Source organism: Acanthochromis polyacanthus, chromosome 14 (genome assembly GCF_021347895.1).
Source record: "Acanthochromis polyacanthus isolate Apoly-LR-REF ecotype Palm Island chromosome 14, KAUST_Apoly_ChrSc, whole genome shotgun sequence".
Classification (NCBI taxonomy): Eukaryota; Metazoa; Chordata; class Actinopteri; family Pomacentridae; genus Acanthochromis; species Acanthochromis polyacanthus.
The window spans coordinates 12,758,776-12,777,142 of record NC_067126.1 but is presented as its reverse complement, the minus strand read 5'-3'; the positions used below and the strand labels follow the sequence as shown (position 1 = coordinate 12,777,142).

General features: G+C 40.7%; 1 protein-coding gene across 1 annotated transcript in view; it reads left to right on the top strand.

Annotated features, from left to right (window-relative positions):
• pdia5 (protein disulfide isomerase family A, member 5) overlaps positions 1-18,367 on the top strand; it is a 109,002-nt gene that overhangs the window by 58,191 nt on the left and 32,444 nt on the right. Inside the window, 2 exon segments of the mRNA XM_051958999.1 lie at positions 1,380-1,451; positions 3,361-3,497. Of these exon segments, the coding sequence (XP_051814959.1) occupies positions 1,380-1,451; positions 3,361-3,497 (209 nt within the window).

Sequence of the window (18,367 nt, the reverse complement as noted above, 5' to 3'; positions counted from 1 at the left end):
TAAACATGTATTTCTGAATTAAAGTTGGACATTTTTATATGGGTTTTGGAGCCTGACTCAAGTGATCATTAGAGGAACTGCAGTTTTTGACGCTTCTACATTAGTTTATTTATTTTTTTGCCCCAGAGGTTGCTGTCCTTATGAGTCCATCCATCCATCCATTCTCTATACACCGCTTTATCCTCACTAGGGTCGCGGGGGGTGCTGGACCCTATCCCAGCTGACTCGGGCGAAGGCAGGGGACACCCTGGACAGGTCGCCAGTCTGTCGCAGGGCTACATATATAGACAAACAATCACACTCACATTCACACCTATGGAGAATTTAGAATAGCCAATTAACCTCAGCAAATTTTTGGACTGTGGGACGAAGCCGGAGTACCTGGAGAAAACCCACGCATGCACAGGGAGAACATGCAAACTCCATGCAGAAAGATCCCAGGCCCAGGCCGGGACTTGAACTGGGGACCTTCTTGCTGCAAGGCCAAAGTGCTAACCACTACGCCCCTTCCTTATAAGTCATTGCTTCTTATTTTGCATCTTTAATGTTCTGTCGACTGGTCTTAGAGTACTGAAGCCCTTTTGCTACCTGTTGCCACTTCCTAGTGTGTATGTCACCTAGCAAAGGGATGGTTGAGGTGGAATTTGCCAACCTTCTCTGATTTATACAGTAATGGCCTATAAATTGTCAGCGTCCTTATGTTCAGTATTCGTTCATTTTAAAACAAGAAACCTATCAGAATATATTGTTTTGTAAGCTGATTTCATGTTGAAATTTATTTGATAGTAGTGTAACATACTGAACATACAATATTAAATAGTGCAAAAGTATTGTGCTGTAGGGAAAGCTTGAGAAATGCTGGTGAAGATGTTGATGATTAATCATTAACTTGATTACATTTCGTTCAAAATGTGACCAATTAGAAAAATGGTAACCAATAAGGCAGAATGTAACATGAAGAAAATGTATAGGAGATTATATGTAGTATCTGGTTATACCACCACGTGGAGCCTTCAGTCATTTAACAATGGAATGACTTGAGGTGGTTATTCAGTCTGTTGGCGGTTTCGTATTGGTGAGCTAATAAGCTAGCTCATAAAGTGCCACTATGAGCAAATCTACTGTGATGCTTAATTAATACCTGTCAGATAAGACAGGCAATTATCTATGTATAAAACATGAGTTGTTGATAAAAGAAAAAAAATTATTTGAACGTATAAAGTTTTGCAAATAGCATTGTTCTGTTGCACATGAATGATATCATATTGGAAGTGCTTTCAAAACTCTGTGAGCAGTACTCAGCCATAACTCTATCTTTTACTGATGGGTAGAGACAGTTTAGAGATCATCTTGTTCTTTTGCTCTTTTCTCATTCTTAGGAAGGGGAAGTTCCTTCACCACTATGAGAATTACGGAGCCACAGCCAAGGATATCACGGACTGGATGAAGAAGTAAGTATACTCCTAGCCATGCCACTGTTTTTCAGAGGGTGATGCTGGAACAAAATGTGTTAGTGAAGGCTTCCAGATGTTTGTGTCCAAAACAGTTTAAGTGAAAAATTAAGACAAAACTGGGCCTCTGAACTAAATGCTTCCCACCTTAAATGTTGGGCATCACCTTTTCCTGCTACCGTGGTCTTCATCACACCTCTTCTTGCCTCCCCTCACCTCGCCTCACCTTGCCACAGTGTCATCAATCTACACCTGCTCTGTCCGTGTCTCATTTTTCCCTTCTCACCTTGGCTCACTCTGTCTGCCCGAAACCCCCTGTCTCTTGCTGGCAGAAAAGCCACAACTGTCCACAGGGCTGCAGCCAGAGGGCACAGAGCGAGATTTTCACAGCTATCGGGAAGCGAAGCGAGACAGGCGGAGGATGTATTCCAGCTTTTTCGCCCAGAGGCATAACAACTCCTTCCCCAGTCCTAAGCTTTTACTGCTCTGCTTATTTTAAGACCCAGCCGTATTATTTAAAAGAAGTTGCCAGGTTTGTTATCTGGTAGCCAAGTTGACAGAATAGTTAAAACTGAATGATAACCCTGAGTGTAATTACATCTCATATTTTAGTAAAAGAAAGTGATAAACAGGGTTTAACAAACACACATTTCAGTTTTATATTTCACCTCCCAATGTCTGGCAAGAAACCATGTAATTTCCCATCAGTGGACTAGCTATTGACCACTAAATTTAGATTGGTCTCGCACAGGAATCGTTCCAAATGGCAAAAAAGGTGAATGACTGGCCTCCTGCAAGCCTCATCACATTTTCAGTTTGTCGTGTCAGAGCCTTTTTTCCCCCCATCTGCAGATGCTGCCGATGAGGAAAAGCTGAAAAGGGTTTTTGAAGTAAACGGTGCTGAAAGGTTTTTTGAGAATAGTCCATTGTGCTCTTTTCGCAGCACTTTCTACCTCTGATTTTTTTTATCTCATCTCCCCCATTTATCACCCCAACTTCGCTTACCAAGTTTTGATGAAGTTTCTCTTATGTTCTGAATCAGCTGTCTCAGTTTTTTTTCTTTATACCCTCCTCAGTTTCACTTGTTCCACCCTTTTTACCCGACTAAATCATTGCCCTTTTCTGTTTACAATGACAGGAAGTTATATACCAAAGGCAAAGAATACAGTTATTTTCACTTTTTTTGCCAACAGGAGTAGTAGCAGTCAGAAACTGTACTGTACTATTGAAATAGTGATACTCTTGCTTTTGTACACTGCACATCATAGCATCTCTTCACATCTACCAAGTCCTGCATTAATTATTCTAGAGTCTACTGACATCGGCAGTACTTGGACACAGAGTAAGAGTTAGTATCCTTGGTGATTATATCTCAGCAGAAAGATTAAATCTGATAAGGTCTAAGTGTTGCTTCACTCACTGATATACCCTGATCCTGAGCTTTTTACATATATCACCCTTGCATATTGGACTGGTGACATTCTGGTTACATATGTGAAGACTTCTTAGCTTTCCAGTTCTGCAATTCTGGTGTTTTTAAAAGCTTTCCAACCTCATGCGGCTTCAGGGCATTAGTTTAAGCCACAGTGTGTGATGGGGAGAAAAGATTACAAAGACGAGAGTGATTGTGTCTTTTTAAATGACTTATGTGCACAGGGAGTGTGCACTTGTTTATATCTTTGTCGACTCGTTCTTGGCAGTGCAGTGCTGTGCTCTGTCATCAAGGTGGAGCTGCTTCAGTCCAGATGTGTGTGTGTGTTGTGTGTGACATATTGGGTGGAGTGTGGGATACAGCTGTGTCAGATTTTTCCTTGTTTCCATACAGATTACACACCAGCTGCAATGTGTCTGCTTTTTAAAATATTTCTCACCTCTGCTGACCTTCCCGTCTTCCTTTTTCCTTTTTCAGTCCCCAGCCCCCACAGCCGAAGACCCCCGAGGTGCCGTGGTCGGAGACGGACTCACCAGTCTTTCACCTGACCGATGAGTCCTTTGACAGCTTCCTGGAGGAACATCCTACAGCGCTGGTCATGTTCTACGCCCCCTGTGAGTAGGAAAGCACAATGAAAAAGAGCTGGGTCTTTTATCAAACTGCAAAAAGCAACGTTTTGGATGTACGTGTAGGATTAAAGTACAAGTCTTTCAGTCATAATTTGACTTAAGAATGCTCTTACATTTACTACAGAGAACTCCAGAAGTGTGTTCTCTTGGTTATAAGCAAACGTGATTAATTCTGTTCTCACTTGAAAGCTGTTCAGCTGTTTATGTTCATGAGTATGTTCAGTCACAAACTTTTGTCCTCTTAAGATGATACCTACTTTCTGATGCTTGCTTCTTTGATGTTTGATATACACTGCTCAAAAAAATTAAAGGAACACTTTTTAATCTAAGTATTGCATCAAATCAGTCAAACATGTGGGATACTGATCTGGTCAAGTAAGTAAAAGAGGGGGTTTTTAGTCAGCTTCAGCTGCTTTGGTGTTCATAAAATTAACAACAGGTGCACTAGAGGGGTAACAATGAGACACCCCTCAAAACAGGATTGGTTTCACACATGAAGGCCACTGACATTGTATTCCCTTCTTCTGTTTTCTGACTGTTTTTCAATAGTTTTGCATTTGGCTAGGGTCACTTGTCACTACTAGTAGCATGAGGCGATACCTGGACCCTACAGAGGTTGAAGAGGCAGTCCAACTCCTCCACGATGGCACATCAATACGTGCCATTACCAGAAGGTTTGCTGTGTTGCCCAGCACAGTCTCAAGAGCATGGAGGAGGTTCCAGAAGAGAGGCAGTTTCTAGAGGAGAGCTGGACAGGGCTGCAGAAGGTCCTCAACCCATCAGCAGGACAGCTATCTGCTCCTTTGTGCAATGAGGAACAGGATGAGCACTGCCAGAGCTCTACAAAATGGCCTCTAGCAGGCAACTGGTGTGAATGTCTCTGACCAAACAATCAGAAAGAGATGTAATGAGAGTGGTCTGAGGGCCTGACATCCTCTAGTGGGTCCTGTGCTCACTGCCTGACACCGTGGAGCTTGATTAGCATTTGCCATAGAACACAGGAGTTGGCAGGTCTGTCAGTGGTGCCCTTTGCTTTTCACACATAAGAGCAGGCTCATCGTGAGCACACGTGACAGACATGGAAAGGTCTGGAGAAGCCATGGAGAACGTTATGCTGCCTGTAACATGGTTTAGCATGACCAGTTTGGTGGTGAGTCAGTGATGGTCTGAGGAGGCATATCCATGGAGGGATGCACAGACCTCCACAGGCTGGACAATGGCATTCTGACTGCCATTAGGTATCAGGATTAAATCCTTGGATCCATTGTCAGACCCTACACTGGTGCAATGGTCCTGGATTCCTTGTGATACATGACAATGCCTGGCCTCATGTGGCAAGAGGATACAGGCACTTCCTGGAGGATGAAGGAATTGACAGCATTGACTGGCCCCAATACTCACCTGACCTAAATCCAATAGAACACTTTTGGAACATTATGTTTTGTTCCGTCCAACACCACCAGGTTGCTCCTCAGACTGTCCAGGAGCTCAGTGATGCCCTGGTTCAGATCTGGGAGGAGATACCCCAGGACACCATCCATTGTCTCATTCGGAGCTTGTCCCGATATTGTCAGGCTGCATACAAGCATATGGAGGTCATGCAAACTACTGAGTACCGTTCTGAGTTGCTGCCAACGAATTTCAGAAAAAGGACCAGTCTGCCACATCAGTTTTTCACTTTGATTTTGGAATGACTTGAATTTAGCCCTCCTGTGGGTTGATAATTTTAATTTCCATCAAACAATGTGGCATCTTTTCATTCCTAACACATTATCCAGTCCATATCAATGCTAATATCCAGTTTGTTTTTCCCCCCTCATTGAAATATGATGTGTTTTCAAAGTGTTCCTTTAATTTTTTTGAGCAGTGTATATTGGCTTAGGGCTACAATATTTTCAGACAATTGTATGTTTAGACTCAGGAGTCTCCGTCCTTTTTTGGGATGAGAGCTACTTTCAAACAATAAAACAAATCGCGAGTTGCTTGTAGTCCCCCATTTATTTATTTATTTATTTGTTTATTTATTTATTTACACCGGGTACATATTTAGCACATTATTATATGCATACCTTCACTAAGATGTTTGACACTGCATGCTGTCAACCAGGGCCTTGTAATTTAGTGTGTATCCTGAGAGGTTCACTCTGATGCAGTCATCCAGGTGGGCATCAGTGAGACAAGTTCAGAACTTCAACTTGATAAAGTCAAAAAAGGAAGATTCATAAAAGATATGTTGAGCCAAACGGGGTAACACATTTCAGGACTCCTGAGAAGATGTTGGAGAACTTCTGTGCATCCTCAAGCTTCCAGAAATCAGCAGCAGACTTGAGTGACCTCAACTGGATGTCATTTTGGAGGATGAGAATTTCCATCTCCAAATTGACAGTACTGAGTCACCACCTAACCCATCTGTTCATAAATCTCAGAAATGTCCATATCCATGAAGGGGTTTGAACATAGACTGTATATAAAGATGGACGTAGCATCTGGCTCCAAAAATGAAGCCCACCCGGAAGTGTCAAAAACTTGTAATATCACGCTATCCGCTAGGGTTGGCTCCAAAAAGCTTTTGCTCCATAGACCCCAATTCATCACCGGAAAAAATAAAATTTGATAGACTGATTTTCTACAGCTCAGGATTTTTTCCCGTTAGTTTTCATGGTCAAAATGAGAGATCAGGGGGGTATTCCATGAAGCTGGCTTAGGTCTAAGCCTGGCTTATTTCGGTCAACTTCGCTAACTTTAGTGAGAGTTTAGTTCCACCAACAAGGCTTAGGGCTAGCCTGGCTTGGTAACCATGGTAACTCAGCCAGAGCGACAAGCCTGGTCCGGGGCAGGCTAACAGTCAAGCTTACTTTAGCTCCATGTCAGAGAAGGTTCTGACGAGCTTCAGAAAGATGCATGTGAACCGCATGTTACACATTAAATTCATCTTGATCTGTAATCAATGATGTTCTTGTTCGGTGACATACATTGAGACCTTTTTTAAATTTTCTTATTTAAATAACGCCGGAATAACCGTGAATCAAACTATATCATATTACACTACACATTTTGTCACAGTGCGCAACTGTAGCTCAGTGGTTAAAGTGTAGTTAAGTGGATTAAATGTGGTTTCACTTTTCATTGCACCATGGGTTCGAATCCACCAGCGGTAAATACTTGGAAATATCTGATTTTCTTTCTTCTTTCACCCTCAAAGTGCAGTCAACACGTAACAGGAATAGGCACAGATTGTCTTAAAATAAGCAGGACACAACAGCCACAGTTTTCCATAAAGAATACCTTCGTTTTACCAGCGGTCCAATGTGATCATGATGATAATCCAAAGGTGATGCCAAATGATGAGATAACTATTTTGTGTACAAGCTCATTTGTGTCTTCTCCCTTATTTAAATGTAGGGCACAGTAGCACTATCACCTCTAATAAAAATGACATCTCCTCTATAGGCCTACATGTTTTTTTCTGCTTTTTCATTCAAAGTTTGAGTGTTTGATGAAACATCTCCACATGAAGTTGTCCCTTTTTTCCAAAGTATTCCTACTTTGGTTTTAGGTGTTACCTGCTGCTTTATTCATCTATGGTGGATATATATTTGTCCAATCAAGAACATGAATTAGGCTACCAGAGTAAAAAGTGAAAACCACCATCACATTATACAAAACCAGACTATGTTGTAGCCTCTTTCTCTCATATACACACGTGGACAAAATTGTTGGTACCCCTCAGTTAAAGAAGGAAAAACCCACAATTCTCACTGAAATCACTTGAAACTCACAAAAGTAACAATAAATAAAAATTTATTGAAAATTAAATAATCAAAATCAGCCATCACTTTTGAATTGTTGATTAACATAATTATTTAAAAAAAACAAACTAATGAAATAGGGCTGGACAAAAATGATGGTACCCATAACTTAATATTTTGTTGCACAACCTTTTGAGGCAATCACTGCAATTAAACGATTTCTGTATTTGTCAATGAGCGTTCTGCAGCTGTCAACAGGTATTTTGGCCCACTCCTCATGAGCAAACAGCTCCAGTTGTCTCAGGTTTGATGGGTGTCTTCTCCAAATGGCATGTTTCAGCTCCTTCCACATATGTTCAATGGGATTCAGATCTGGGCTCATAGAAGGCCACTTTAGAATAGTCCAACGCTTTTCTCTCAGCCATTCTTGGGTGTTTTTGGCTGTGTGTTTTGGATGGTTGTCCTGTTGGAAGACCCATGACCTGCGACTGAGACCAAGCTTTCTGACACTAGGCAGCACATTTCTCTCCAGAATGCCTTGATAGTCTTCAGATTTCATCGTACCTTGCACACTTTCAAGACACCCTGTGCCAGATGCAGCAAAGCAGCCCCAAAACATTACTGAGCCTCCTCCATGTTTCACCGTAGGGACAGTGTTCTTTTCTTCGTATGCTTGGTTTTTGAGTCTATGAACATAGAGTTGATGTGCCTTACCAAAAAGCTCCAGTTTGGTCTCATCTGTCCAAAGGACATTCTCCCAGAAGCTTTGTGGCTTGTCAACATGCATTTTTGCAAATTCCAGTCTGGCTTTTTTATGAGTTTTTTTCAGCAGTGGTGTCCTCCTTGGTCGTCTCCCATGAAGTCCACTTTGGCTCAAACAACGACGAATGGTGCGATCTGACACTGATGTACCTTGGCCTTGGAGTTCACCTTTAATTTCTTTGGAGGTTGCTCTGGGCTCTTTGGATACAATTCCAACGATCCGTCTCTTCAATTTGTCATCAATTTTCCTCTTGCGGCCACGTCCAGGGAGGTTGGCTACTGTCCCGTGGGTCTTGAACTTCTGAATAATATGAGCCACTGTTGTCACAGGAACTTCAAGCTGTTTAGAGATGGTCTTATAGCCTTTACCTTTAAGATGTTTGTCTATCATTTTTTTTCGGATGTCCTGGGACAATTCTCTCCTTCGCTTTCTGTTGTCCATGTTCAGTGTGGTACACAGCTTTTCACCAAACAGCAGGGTGACTACTTGTCTCCCTTTAAATAGGCAGACTGACTGATTATGAGTTTGGAAACACCTGTGATGTCAATTAAATGACACACCTGAGTTAATCATGTCACTCTGGTCAAATAGTTTTCAATCTTTTATAGAGGTACCATCATTTTTGTCCAGGCCTGTTTCATTAGTTTGTTTTTTTAAATAATTATGTCAATCAACAATTCAAAAGTAATGGCTGTTTTTGATTATTTAATTTTCAATAAATTTTTATTTATTGTTACTTTTGTGAGTTTCAAGTGATTTCAGTGAGAATTGTGGGTTTTTCCTTCTTTAACTGAGGGGTACCAACAATTTTGTCCACATGTGTGTGTATATATATATATATATATATATATATATATGCATATATATGTTCATACACATAAAAAAATGTCTTCAATGGGTTTTGAAAAGCTTTATTTCATCAAGATTGATCTCCTCTGGGCCACAGTAGTGTGACAAACTTCAGAGTGAGGAAAAAAAGTCATCAACCACTGCAGTTGTGGGTTATCCCTAATCGGTGTCAAAAACTTGCCCTCTGAAAATTAAATTTTCAGACGTGTGCGTGTGTACGCTCAGACTAAGTGCTTCATTAAAAAGAAAATAAACACGCATTTAAACGGTCGGCAATGCTTTGCCAGGCAGCGTCTCGAGCTTTATTTATCGCAACCGTGTTGCCTTTTCTTGTGATAATCTCCCTGTAGTCCTCGTACAACTCCGTGAGAAGTTTCTGCTCCGCCGAAGAGAAAGTCTCCGCTCTGTTTTTGGACATAATATCATCATTTCGACGATTGACACGTCTAGGCTTTTTATCTCCCCCGGACGCGCGCTCAGCCTGGCTTGGATCAGCCTGGCTTGAATAAGCGTCTCTGAAAAACAGCTGAGCCTCGTTTGTGGAACTACTTGCAGCTGAGATTAAAGTTGTCGCTTGTTCAAGCCACGCTTACCGGCGTAAGCCCAGCCTGTTTTAGCCAGCTTCGTGGAATACCCCCCAGGTGGCCGATCTTAAAATAAATCAATACTGAATTTTAAATAAATCATGAAAGTTGGCGGAGCCAGGGGGCATGGCTATACTTGATAGACAGTCTTGTCTGGAATGATTGACAAATCCTTTAGGGCGAGGTTTTCAGCAGTCTGGCTTCAGTCTGGCCCGCCCATAGACTGGTCCTGCCCGTAGTTGCTCTCCGGTCCAGCCTGTTTGATGACCTTTTTACGTAACTGGCTCCAAAAAATCCAAAATGGCGACCAGGAAGTAGAAATATCCGGGCTTCATTTTCTCAGCATTGAAACCAACGGGTGACGTCATGGTTAGTTCACGCCTGGGTTTAAAATAAATGCGGTTAGTGTGTTTGACTATTTTCTATGTTGTCAAATTTAGACAATGTAGAAAATAGTCAAACATCACTATTACAAAGTACCTATAACCCAAGTAAACCCTTGAAAGTGCTTGTTTTGTTGACTAACAGCGACAAATTGAAAAAGAGTTCATCTATAATTATAGTAAACAAAAGAAAAGTGGCAAATTGATTAGAGGGGAAATTTTCTAAAATCATTTGTCAAAATTGCTCATTAACCCCCTGAATCCTAAAGCCTGCTGTCAATGTTGGAAAGTATTTTAATGGATCGTTTTTTGAAATATTCTCAAAAATTGTAGTAATAATCATAGGTGGTACACCACAATTTTTATAAAATAATAGGATAAATTCAACTTCTGTTATTTGTATTTTGCGATTAATGGCATTATAACTTTGTTATAAAAAACTGCATGAAAGATGTGTTCGAGTTTTCTGTACTTCTTATCACAGTTGTGCTGTTTCCATAGACATCCAGAACATTATATTGTAGTTAATAATGAGTTCACAGTGAGGAAAAATGTTCAAGGGGTACAAGATGCATAGAAACAGAGGTTCAGAGGGTTAACATTTAGTTGATTAAATACTGGATTATTCATCAAATCATCTCTGTGCTATAAGAAGAGTTGTAGAATCCACTTGACAGTGTTTTTTGAAGACAATAAAGACTATATTTTTTGTGATTGTCAGCAATCCCGTGTGCGTGTGAAAGTGAATCAAAATGAACCACAGTGCCCATGTTCATCATCATAATGAAGAAACATGTCATCAAGTGGAACAGTATGGCTCACTGATGTGCCTTTTAGACAACAGTAAAGCACAGAGGAATGAAATACGAGGCTGTAACACACACAGTGCTCGTTAGTAGGATCAGGTCATTTTTTTGTCTTTTAATGAAACGTATTTACAATTTAAAACTAGATGAGCCCTCAGTAGAGGGCAGAACCACGCCCTCTGCTGGCGAAAAGCCTGTCCTCCCTATACAACTGATGCAATATGTATCAATTTTGATCATCGTACGTATCTCCCTCCCTACTTGATTTGCTGACCTGTAACTCCACAACTGAGCAGGGGACCTTAGACTGATCTTCAGTGCCAAGTTTGATTATCCTGACTTCAGCGGTTGCAGAGATATCGGACCGGACATAGCCACATACATACATACATACATACATACATACATACATGCATACTTACCCAGCCAGATATCACACCGAATGCAATAACTCCGCCGACGTACCCGTCGGGCGTGGTTAAAATACAGCATTTCTCTGGTTCTGCCCATTAAAAGTCCTCTTCACCATCAAATACATCATAGTGCAAAGACAATAGTTTTGGTTGTAAAACGTGCAGCAGCGTGTCAGAGGTGCATCTTATTCCTTTGTGTCGATGAAAACACTTTTGGAGATTCTCTTGGCTTGAACTGTTATTTAGTCACACAAATAACATCACTTTTTTACAATCGGGCATTAACAGTAAGCTGACAAAAGTAACCATAGGAAAACTGGAAATGGAAAACAAACCCAGAGACAAGCTGGCTGCAGTAACTTCAGCTTTTGGTGTCACACGCTCACACGAAAGCTCATCCTCACAAAGAACACTTCATTGTTGCCATATGCTTCACATAAGCCTGCTTGTCATTTTTATTCACGCACCATACTGCTGTTGTTACGCAGAACTTTGTAAACATGCCAGAGTTTGTCAGTGGATTAGATTCTCTTTTTTCCGCTTTCAGATTGCTTTACTTAAATCAACCCCTGCATGTAAAGAAACTGTCAAAAGGAGATTTTGCAAGTTGATAAATGTGAAATGAAGCTGAAACACCATGCAAATTGATTCACTACATTCTGAATCACGCTGAACCACTGTTTGGACATAGTTCCCTCTGTACTTCACCTCTTTCTGCTTTTTTTCTTCTCTTTACCTGCTTCTTTCCCCTCTGTTCTTGTTTCAACCTCAACCCTGTAAATTAATGAATAAATAAAAACAGGAGAATTTTTCTCTGGCTTTTCCCATAATGATGACACATTATTTTCAACATTTTATCACATACTTGCTGCAAAGTTTCATACCTCCAGGTTGCTGAAAGCATTGCATCCTAAACACACACCACAGCTATTGAAGTGGCCAAAACATTCTTAACATTCACACTGCAGTAGGACCTGCTGCGTTCACTGTCCCATTATTCACTGCTTTTTGGCAGAAGTGAGTAACATAATTTAATTCATCAGATCAGTCTGTTTGGAATGTAAAACATCCCAAACAGAACAGATTGATTTTGCAAGCACTGGCTGACACAAGCTAAAACTTTATGTATTGTTTTTACTGCTGCACATTTAAATCTGAACATATAACATGTATGGCAGCATAGGACTTGACACAGATGGACACAGACAGACAAGCATCATTAATGATGTAAAATGAGGTCATTCGTGAGCCCGAAAATTAACCTTGTTAGGATGGATTGCTGTAATTTGTATATATTCTTCTAAGTCAGGGGTCGGCAACCTTTAACACTCAAAGAGCCATTTCGACCCATTTCCCACAGAAAAGAAAACACCGGGAGCCACAAAAACCTTTTGGCATTTAAAATGAAGACAACACTGCATATATCGCTTTTTTACCTCTATGCCCTTGTTAATCAGTCGTGATTAATTAATTACAAAGCCTCTAATTAGATAGATTCATTTTTTTAATTGTGTCCTTCCACTAATATTTATCTTACTTGGTTAATGTCATTTTTGCTCCTGGACCTCATATGTTACGTAATGTTAGCTGGAAATCAATATTTTGCGAATGTCTATTTAACTTGTAAAATCTAGTTATCTATTTATCTTAAGCTAATAACTTTTCTCCGGCAAGTCGCTGCCCTATTTTCCAAGACGACACTCCTCTGACTCTGTGACCTGCTGCCTGGACATCGAGCCGTGTTCTTGCGAGTATCGTGTATTACCCTATCATGAGTACTTTTGACTCAAAGACAAGACGTGTCTTTCTTGGAGTGGAGCTTTAATATACAGGCTTGCCATTCTTGAGTACAAAACGATGTGAAACTACAGGCGTTGCTTCTCCAGGAGTAAAACCAAAAAAAGGCATGAAACGTGTGGGAATCGGAAGCTCCGTGTTGTCTCTCTGCATCAACTTTGCATGCTCTCTGTCACAGGGGAAATCCCTGGCAGCACATCCGGTGGAGTGACACGTCAAAACAAGAGCGGTAATTTCACAATAAACTCTCTATATTAAAATGCATTGAAACACGCATGAAAGGCAGAACAATTTATTTTCCAAAGTTACAGGGAGTCACAACAGAGGGCTGAAAGAGCCGCATGCGGCTCCGGAACCGCGGGTTGCCGACCCCTGTTCTAAGTTATGCACAATGTTACTAAATGTTTGAACCATGTAATGTGTTTTACCTGATGCAATATGGTTTAAGACATGCAATATTAGGCTTTGGAGTTGAAGTACAATATATTGTTTTAATTTTCAATAATGGCAAAGTAAGTAACATTGTTTAATTCATCAGACAAATCTGTTTAGAATAAAAAACATCCTGAACAGAACAGATGGATCTTTTGCAATCACTGGCTGAAACAAGCTAAAACGTTGTTTTTTTCTTCTTCTAGGCATTTAAATATGAACATGTAACATGTAAATCAGGCAGAGTAGGACTTTGAATTAAGCCATGATAGAATGTATATATTATAGAGAAATGCAGATTCAAGCAGAACATCATTAATGATGTCAAATAAGGTCATTCTTTAGCCCGTAAATGAGAATTGTTAGGATGGATCACTGTGATGTATTGTCCTAAGTCAGCAAAATGTTGCTGAATGCTTGAGTCATGTAATGTGTTTTACCTGATGCAAGATGGTTTAAGACATGGAATATTAGGTCTTGCACTTTAAGTACAATATATTGTTTCAGTTTTCAGTAATGGCACACAAATGTGTGTATGTGCCCTGCTCTGTGTTTAAAACATATGGTAAATGCAGCTGCTCTAACCTATGAACAATTTTTTTTAAGAGAGACTAAAGTATATTGTTTCTGACATGGTTTCTGTATGTTTAACTTCCAATAATGGGCCTTATTTGATTTTTCAGTGAGAAAAAGTTGATAATACAGCTTTTTTGTCACTCATTGATAGACTCTTTCCTATGAGAATCAAATTTTTCTACCTTGCTTACTCGTACAGATGGTGTTTTTTTTAATGCTGTATGTGTCATGGCCCCTCCCTCTCCTGCTCTGTGCTCTGCCTGATTAGGAGTTGCTGTGCTGGAGCACAGCTGGCTCAAATCTCCAATCAGCGGCTGATAAAAGCCTGACTCTGCCACAGCTCCGACGCTGGGCCATTACATGCAGTACTCCGTCACGCACACATCGCCGTCTGGACTCGGTCACACTGTGGATTATCTCGCCTGCTCCGTCTTCCTCTCCTCACCCCAGAAACCCTCATCTGCTCGTCACCCCTCCTCTGCTCTGCACCCCTCCTTCGCCTGCTCCTGGTCTGCCTGCTCCTTTGTCCTCGCCACATCCCCGCCACCGGCTCCCTCAGCTCTGCCTCTGCCCCGTCTCCCGACCCCCGAACATTACGTGAGTCACCTCTCCCCGTTTTTGAGTTTAGTTAGCCCCCACCACAGCCCCGCGCTGTCGCCCTTAGTTTAGTTTAGTTCCCATTCAGTCCCTGCTCTGTTTATTCCCCGCGCCTTCCTTATGGAGTGCTTTTCTGTTTGAGTGTCTGTTTAATAAATTCTATATTAAATCACCCACCTTCCTGTCGCCTGCTGCTTGGGTTCTCTCCGCCTGTTCATAACAGTATGATACATCATGGGTGAAATAAGCCGTCGGTGCCTTTTTCTGAGCATTTCCCCCTTTAAAACTGCAGCAAGCTCGGTCTCAAAAAAGATAGACTTCTCCGGTTTCCATACATAATAACCATAAGGAACCACTTGCGGTGTACTGATTTCCATCATTATTCCTTTTCAGAATCATGTTCAGTTTTGAATACATATGACTGAAATCCCCAGTATCACACCTTGCCATTCTGTTACATAGAGTAGATTTAGAGTGTTTTGGAAGAGTTGTAGGCGAACTGGTGTGCTGAAACTGCAGCAGAAGAGTGAGTTTAAATAGAGATGGGAATGTTATAGTTCTGTATTCTAAAGGAGGCAATGATGTAGAGTTCCATCTTAGCCATTTTAACACATTAAAGGACCATTTTCATGGAAAAATATGCCTACATATTGTGGTGAATTTCTCATATGATTACCATTTTCGCTGCATTTCTATAACACAAAATAATCGTACCACATTTAAGAAAAGGAAAAATGGAACAACGTCTGTGATCTTCAGCTCACTTAGATTGATTCTACATTACACAGAATAGTGAGCTGGTCTCAAGTTCAACTGAAGTAGTTGCAGAACTTTAATAAGATTTTTTACCTGCCAAGCATGCATCATCTCTCTCGCCAATGTCTGATTATCACCTGGTTCTCACCTTCTGTCACATTGTGTGTGATCATCTTCACAGGCTTTTACTTGCATTTAAATCCCTGGAATCTTTATTTCCATGATATTTTGTGATTTGAATGTTGAGGTCGTCAGAATGGCTCCTGTCAGTGAGCTCACAAAACATCCTTATCGAAGCATCTTTTCAGATTTCAGCTACTGACCATCTATTTTATGAGTCACAAAATCTTACCCATATGGCCTTGTCTTTTCTTCTGCACAGATCATCAGAACATTTGATCTGTATGATTTTCATTCAGCTTAATTTCCAACATTAAAATTTGGTTTATAATTACATATTTAGAATAGAATAGTCAAAATAGCCTGCATGGAATTTGCAGACAATGTGTAGCTTGAATACACATATGTATGTTTAGGGGTTTAATCAAATAGGGATAGTAGCTTCTGGAAACAAAATCTTCACTCATTGGAATTAGTTGCTAATCATGTATAAAACAAACTTATGTGTAATTTCCCAAAAGGTGAAATTTATAGTATCAAAACAGCTCACTTTTGTAAATTTTGTAGGTTTTAACTGCTACAAATACTCATAATTTTACTTCTGAAGCACCATCTACTCCAGCATTAACAGACATTACACTTCACTGAGAAAACTTGTTAAGATTATTTTGTCATTAGTCAGTGATGTTTTGTAGAGAGGAAAACTTGACTGAACAACTTGGGATAAAATTTGTGTCACCATTTTTATCCTGAATGTGCAGAAAAAATGTTGGCGTCATCTCTTTGAACAATGCAGGAAACGGACTAGTCCTCACTCTCTCGATGTGGTGTCACAGCTTCACAGATGCTTGTGCTGCACTCAACTCACCCTGCGGACAGACACTCAAATCAAGGGCAGTCAGCTGAAACAAGCTGCATCAAACATTTCCAGCTCTCACACACACAAATATCTGCAAACCCGTGACACATCAAACGCATACTTCACACCATGACAAAACATTTATTGCACACAATTCCACTGCATATCTGTCTCCATGCACACACACACACACACCGATGCCTAGCCTTGCTGCTTCAGTGCAGTTTCTTAATGGCCCTGCTGTCAGAGTGAGATTAATGGTCTCCCAACAGCCACCATCAGCTTGCATTTCTGTCCACCTCTCAGCTAGGCCGTTCTCGCCGTCCTCTGAGCAGCACACAGCGGGGGGAGTTTTGCATACAATTCCTTACGGTGGCAAAACCTCCAACTGAATGCTCAGTTTCTAAAAGGGAGCCTGATGACGTCCAAGAAAGTTCTTCTAACCTGTGTTGTTTGAAGAAAAAGCAATGTGGACGACAGAGTTGGTCCACCAGAAATGGCCTTAAATAATGCGATAATGCTTGCTCCCGACAAATTTGTGCTTCGGCTGGTGCATCGGGCCGTCATTAGACCTTCTTGTTAAATCTCATCTGACTGGCCACTTTGCAACTAGCCACAGGCTCACTTTGCAGCTGCAGTGGACACAGACAAGATGACCTTACAGCGTCCTAACAGCTAACTCACCTCTTCCCTTTTAAGTGTAAATCAGTTTTTATTACAGCTACAGTGGGCTGTAGCCAGTTTGCTCATTCTCTTCACACTGAGCTCTTCTCCCCCACAGTCAGTCTGAGTCAGCAATATTTCAGTGTTTTCCTGTAAGCCCCCTCCACACATACTGACCAGGCCTCTAGAGACCACGTGTTTCAAATACGGAGCAGGACTGATTCAGAGCACAGGATGGACATTTGGTTTTCCTCTCCTACTCATCACTTTGAGGGGTCACACAAAGTCCTTTTGGTCACTGCTTCTCTGCTAAGCCTCAACACAATCTGCACGATCACACAGTACAGTGACTCAGTTGAAAGAGAGGCAGCTTTTCTTTCCCATAAGGCATATTGCTATTGGCTCTTGATTTATAGCCTGTGTCAGCGCTGCATTGTGTGTTGACGAAAGGAATTCCTGAACTGTTATGACAAGGGCAATTTACCAGGTTTGGAAAAGTACCAAGTTTGTTTCATGCATCTGTGCACAACAGTGCTGTTAGCACATCCGCCCACTGCTCATCCCTGATCAAACAGCATATTCATCACATCTTCAGACAAAACATCTTGTACGTTGTGTAAGACAAAGATTGTGTTATGTATTTTTAAAGAAAAGACAAAAATTGTACCTTGCTTTTTAATTAAAGAGGCTGATAAAAACAGAAGTACAGTATTCAGCTGATGGTGAAACACTGGTATTCTTTTTTTTTTTTTAATTTTTGCCCTTAATTTGAGAAAACCCCAACAAGCTATATATTTTAAAAATATATAAATAATGTTTGTATGTATATACACTACCATTCAAAAGTTTGCAGTCACCCAGACAATTTCATGTTTTCCATAAAAACTTACTTTTATTCATCTGCAAGCATAATTGCACAAGGGTTTTGTAATCATCAATCAGCCTTTCAACACAATTAGCTAACACAATGTACCGTTAGATCACACAAGTGATGGTTGCTGGAAATGTTCCTCTGTACCTCTAGATTTTGCATAAAAACTCAGCTGTTTCCAGCTAGAATAAGCATTCACCACATGAACATCGTCGACACTGTATTACTGATTAATTCAATGTTGTCTTCATTGAAAAACAACTACTTTTCTTTCAAAAATAAGGACATTTCTAAGTGACCCCAAACTTTTGAACAGTTGTGTACAATGCCTCTAAAAAGTATTCAAACGCATTCAGAGTTTCCCTTTTTATTAATTTTCAATGCTGAATCATGTTAAAATTTTCTTTTTTTTTTTTTTTACTGACTACAAAAAGTCAACCTCTCCACCCAAGAAAGGAAGGCAGTGACGACACTGAGCAAGGACTGGAACATCACCATTCTTCCAGCAGATAAAAGAAGCTGCACTGTGATCTTGAACACAACGGATTACCATACCAAGATAATGTCTTTGCTTAGTGACAACAGCACTTATGAGACCAACCAGCAGCTCCAAAAAGAAGGTTGTGGATTGCCTACA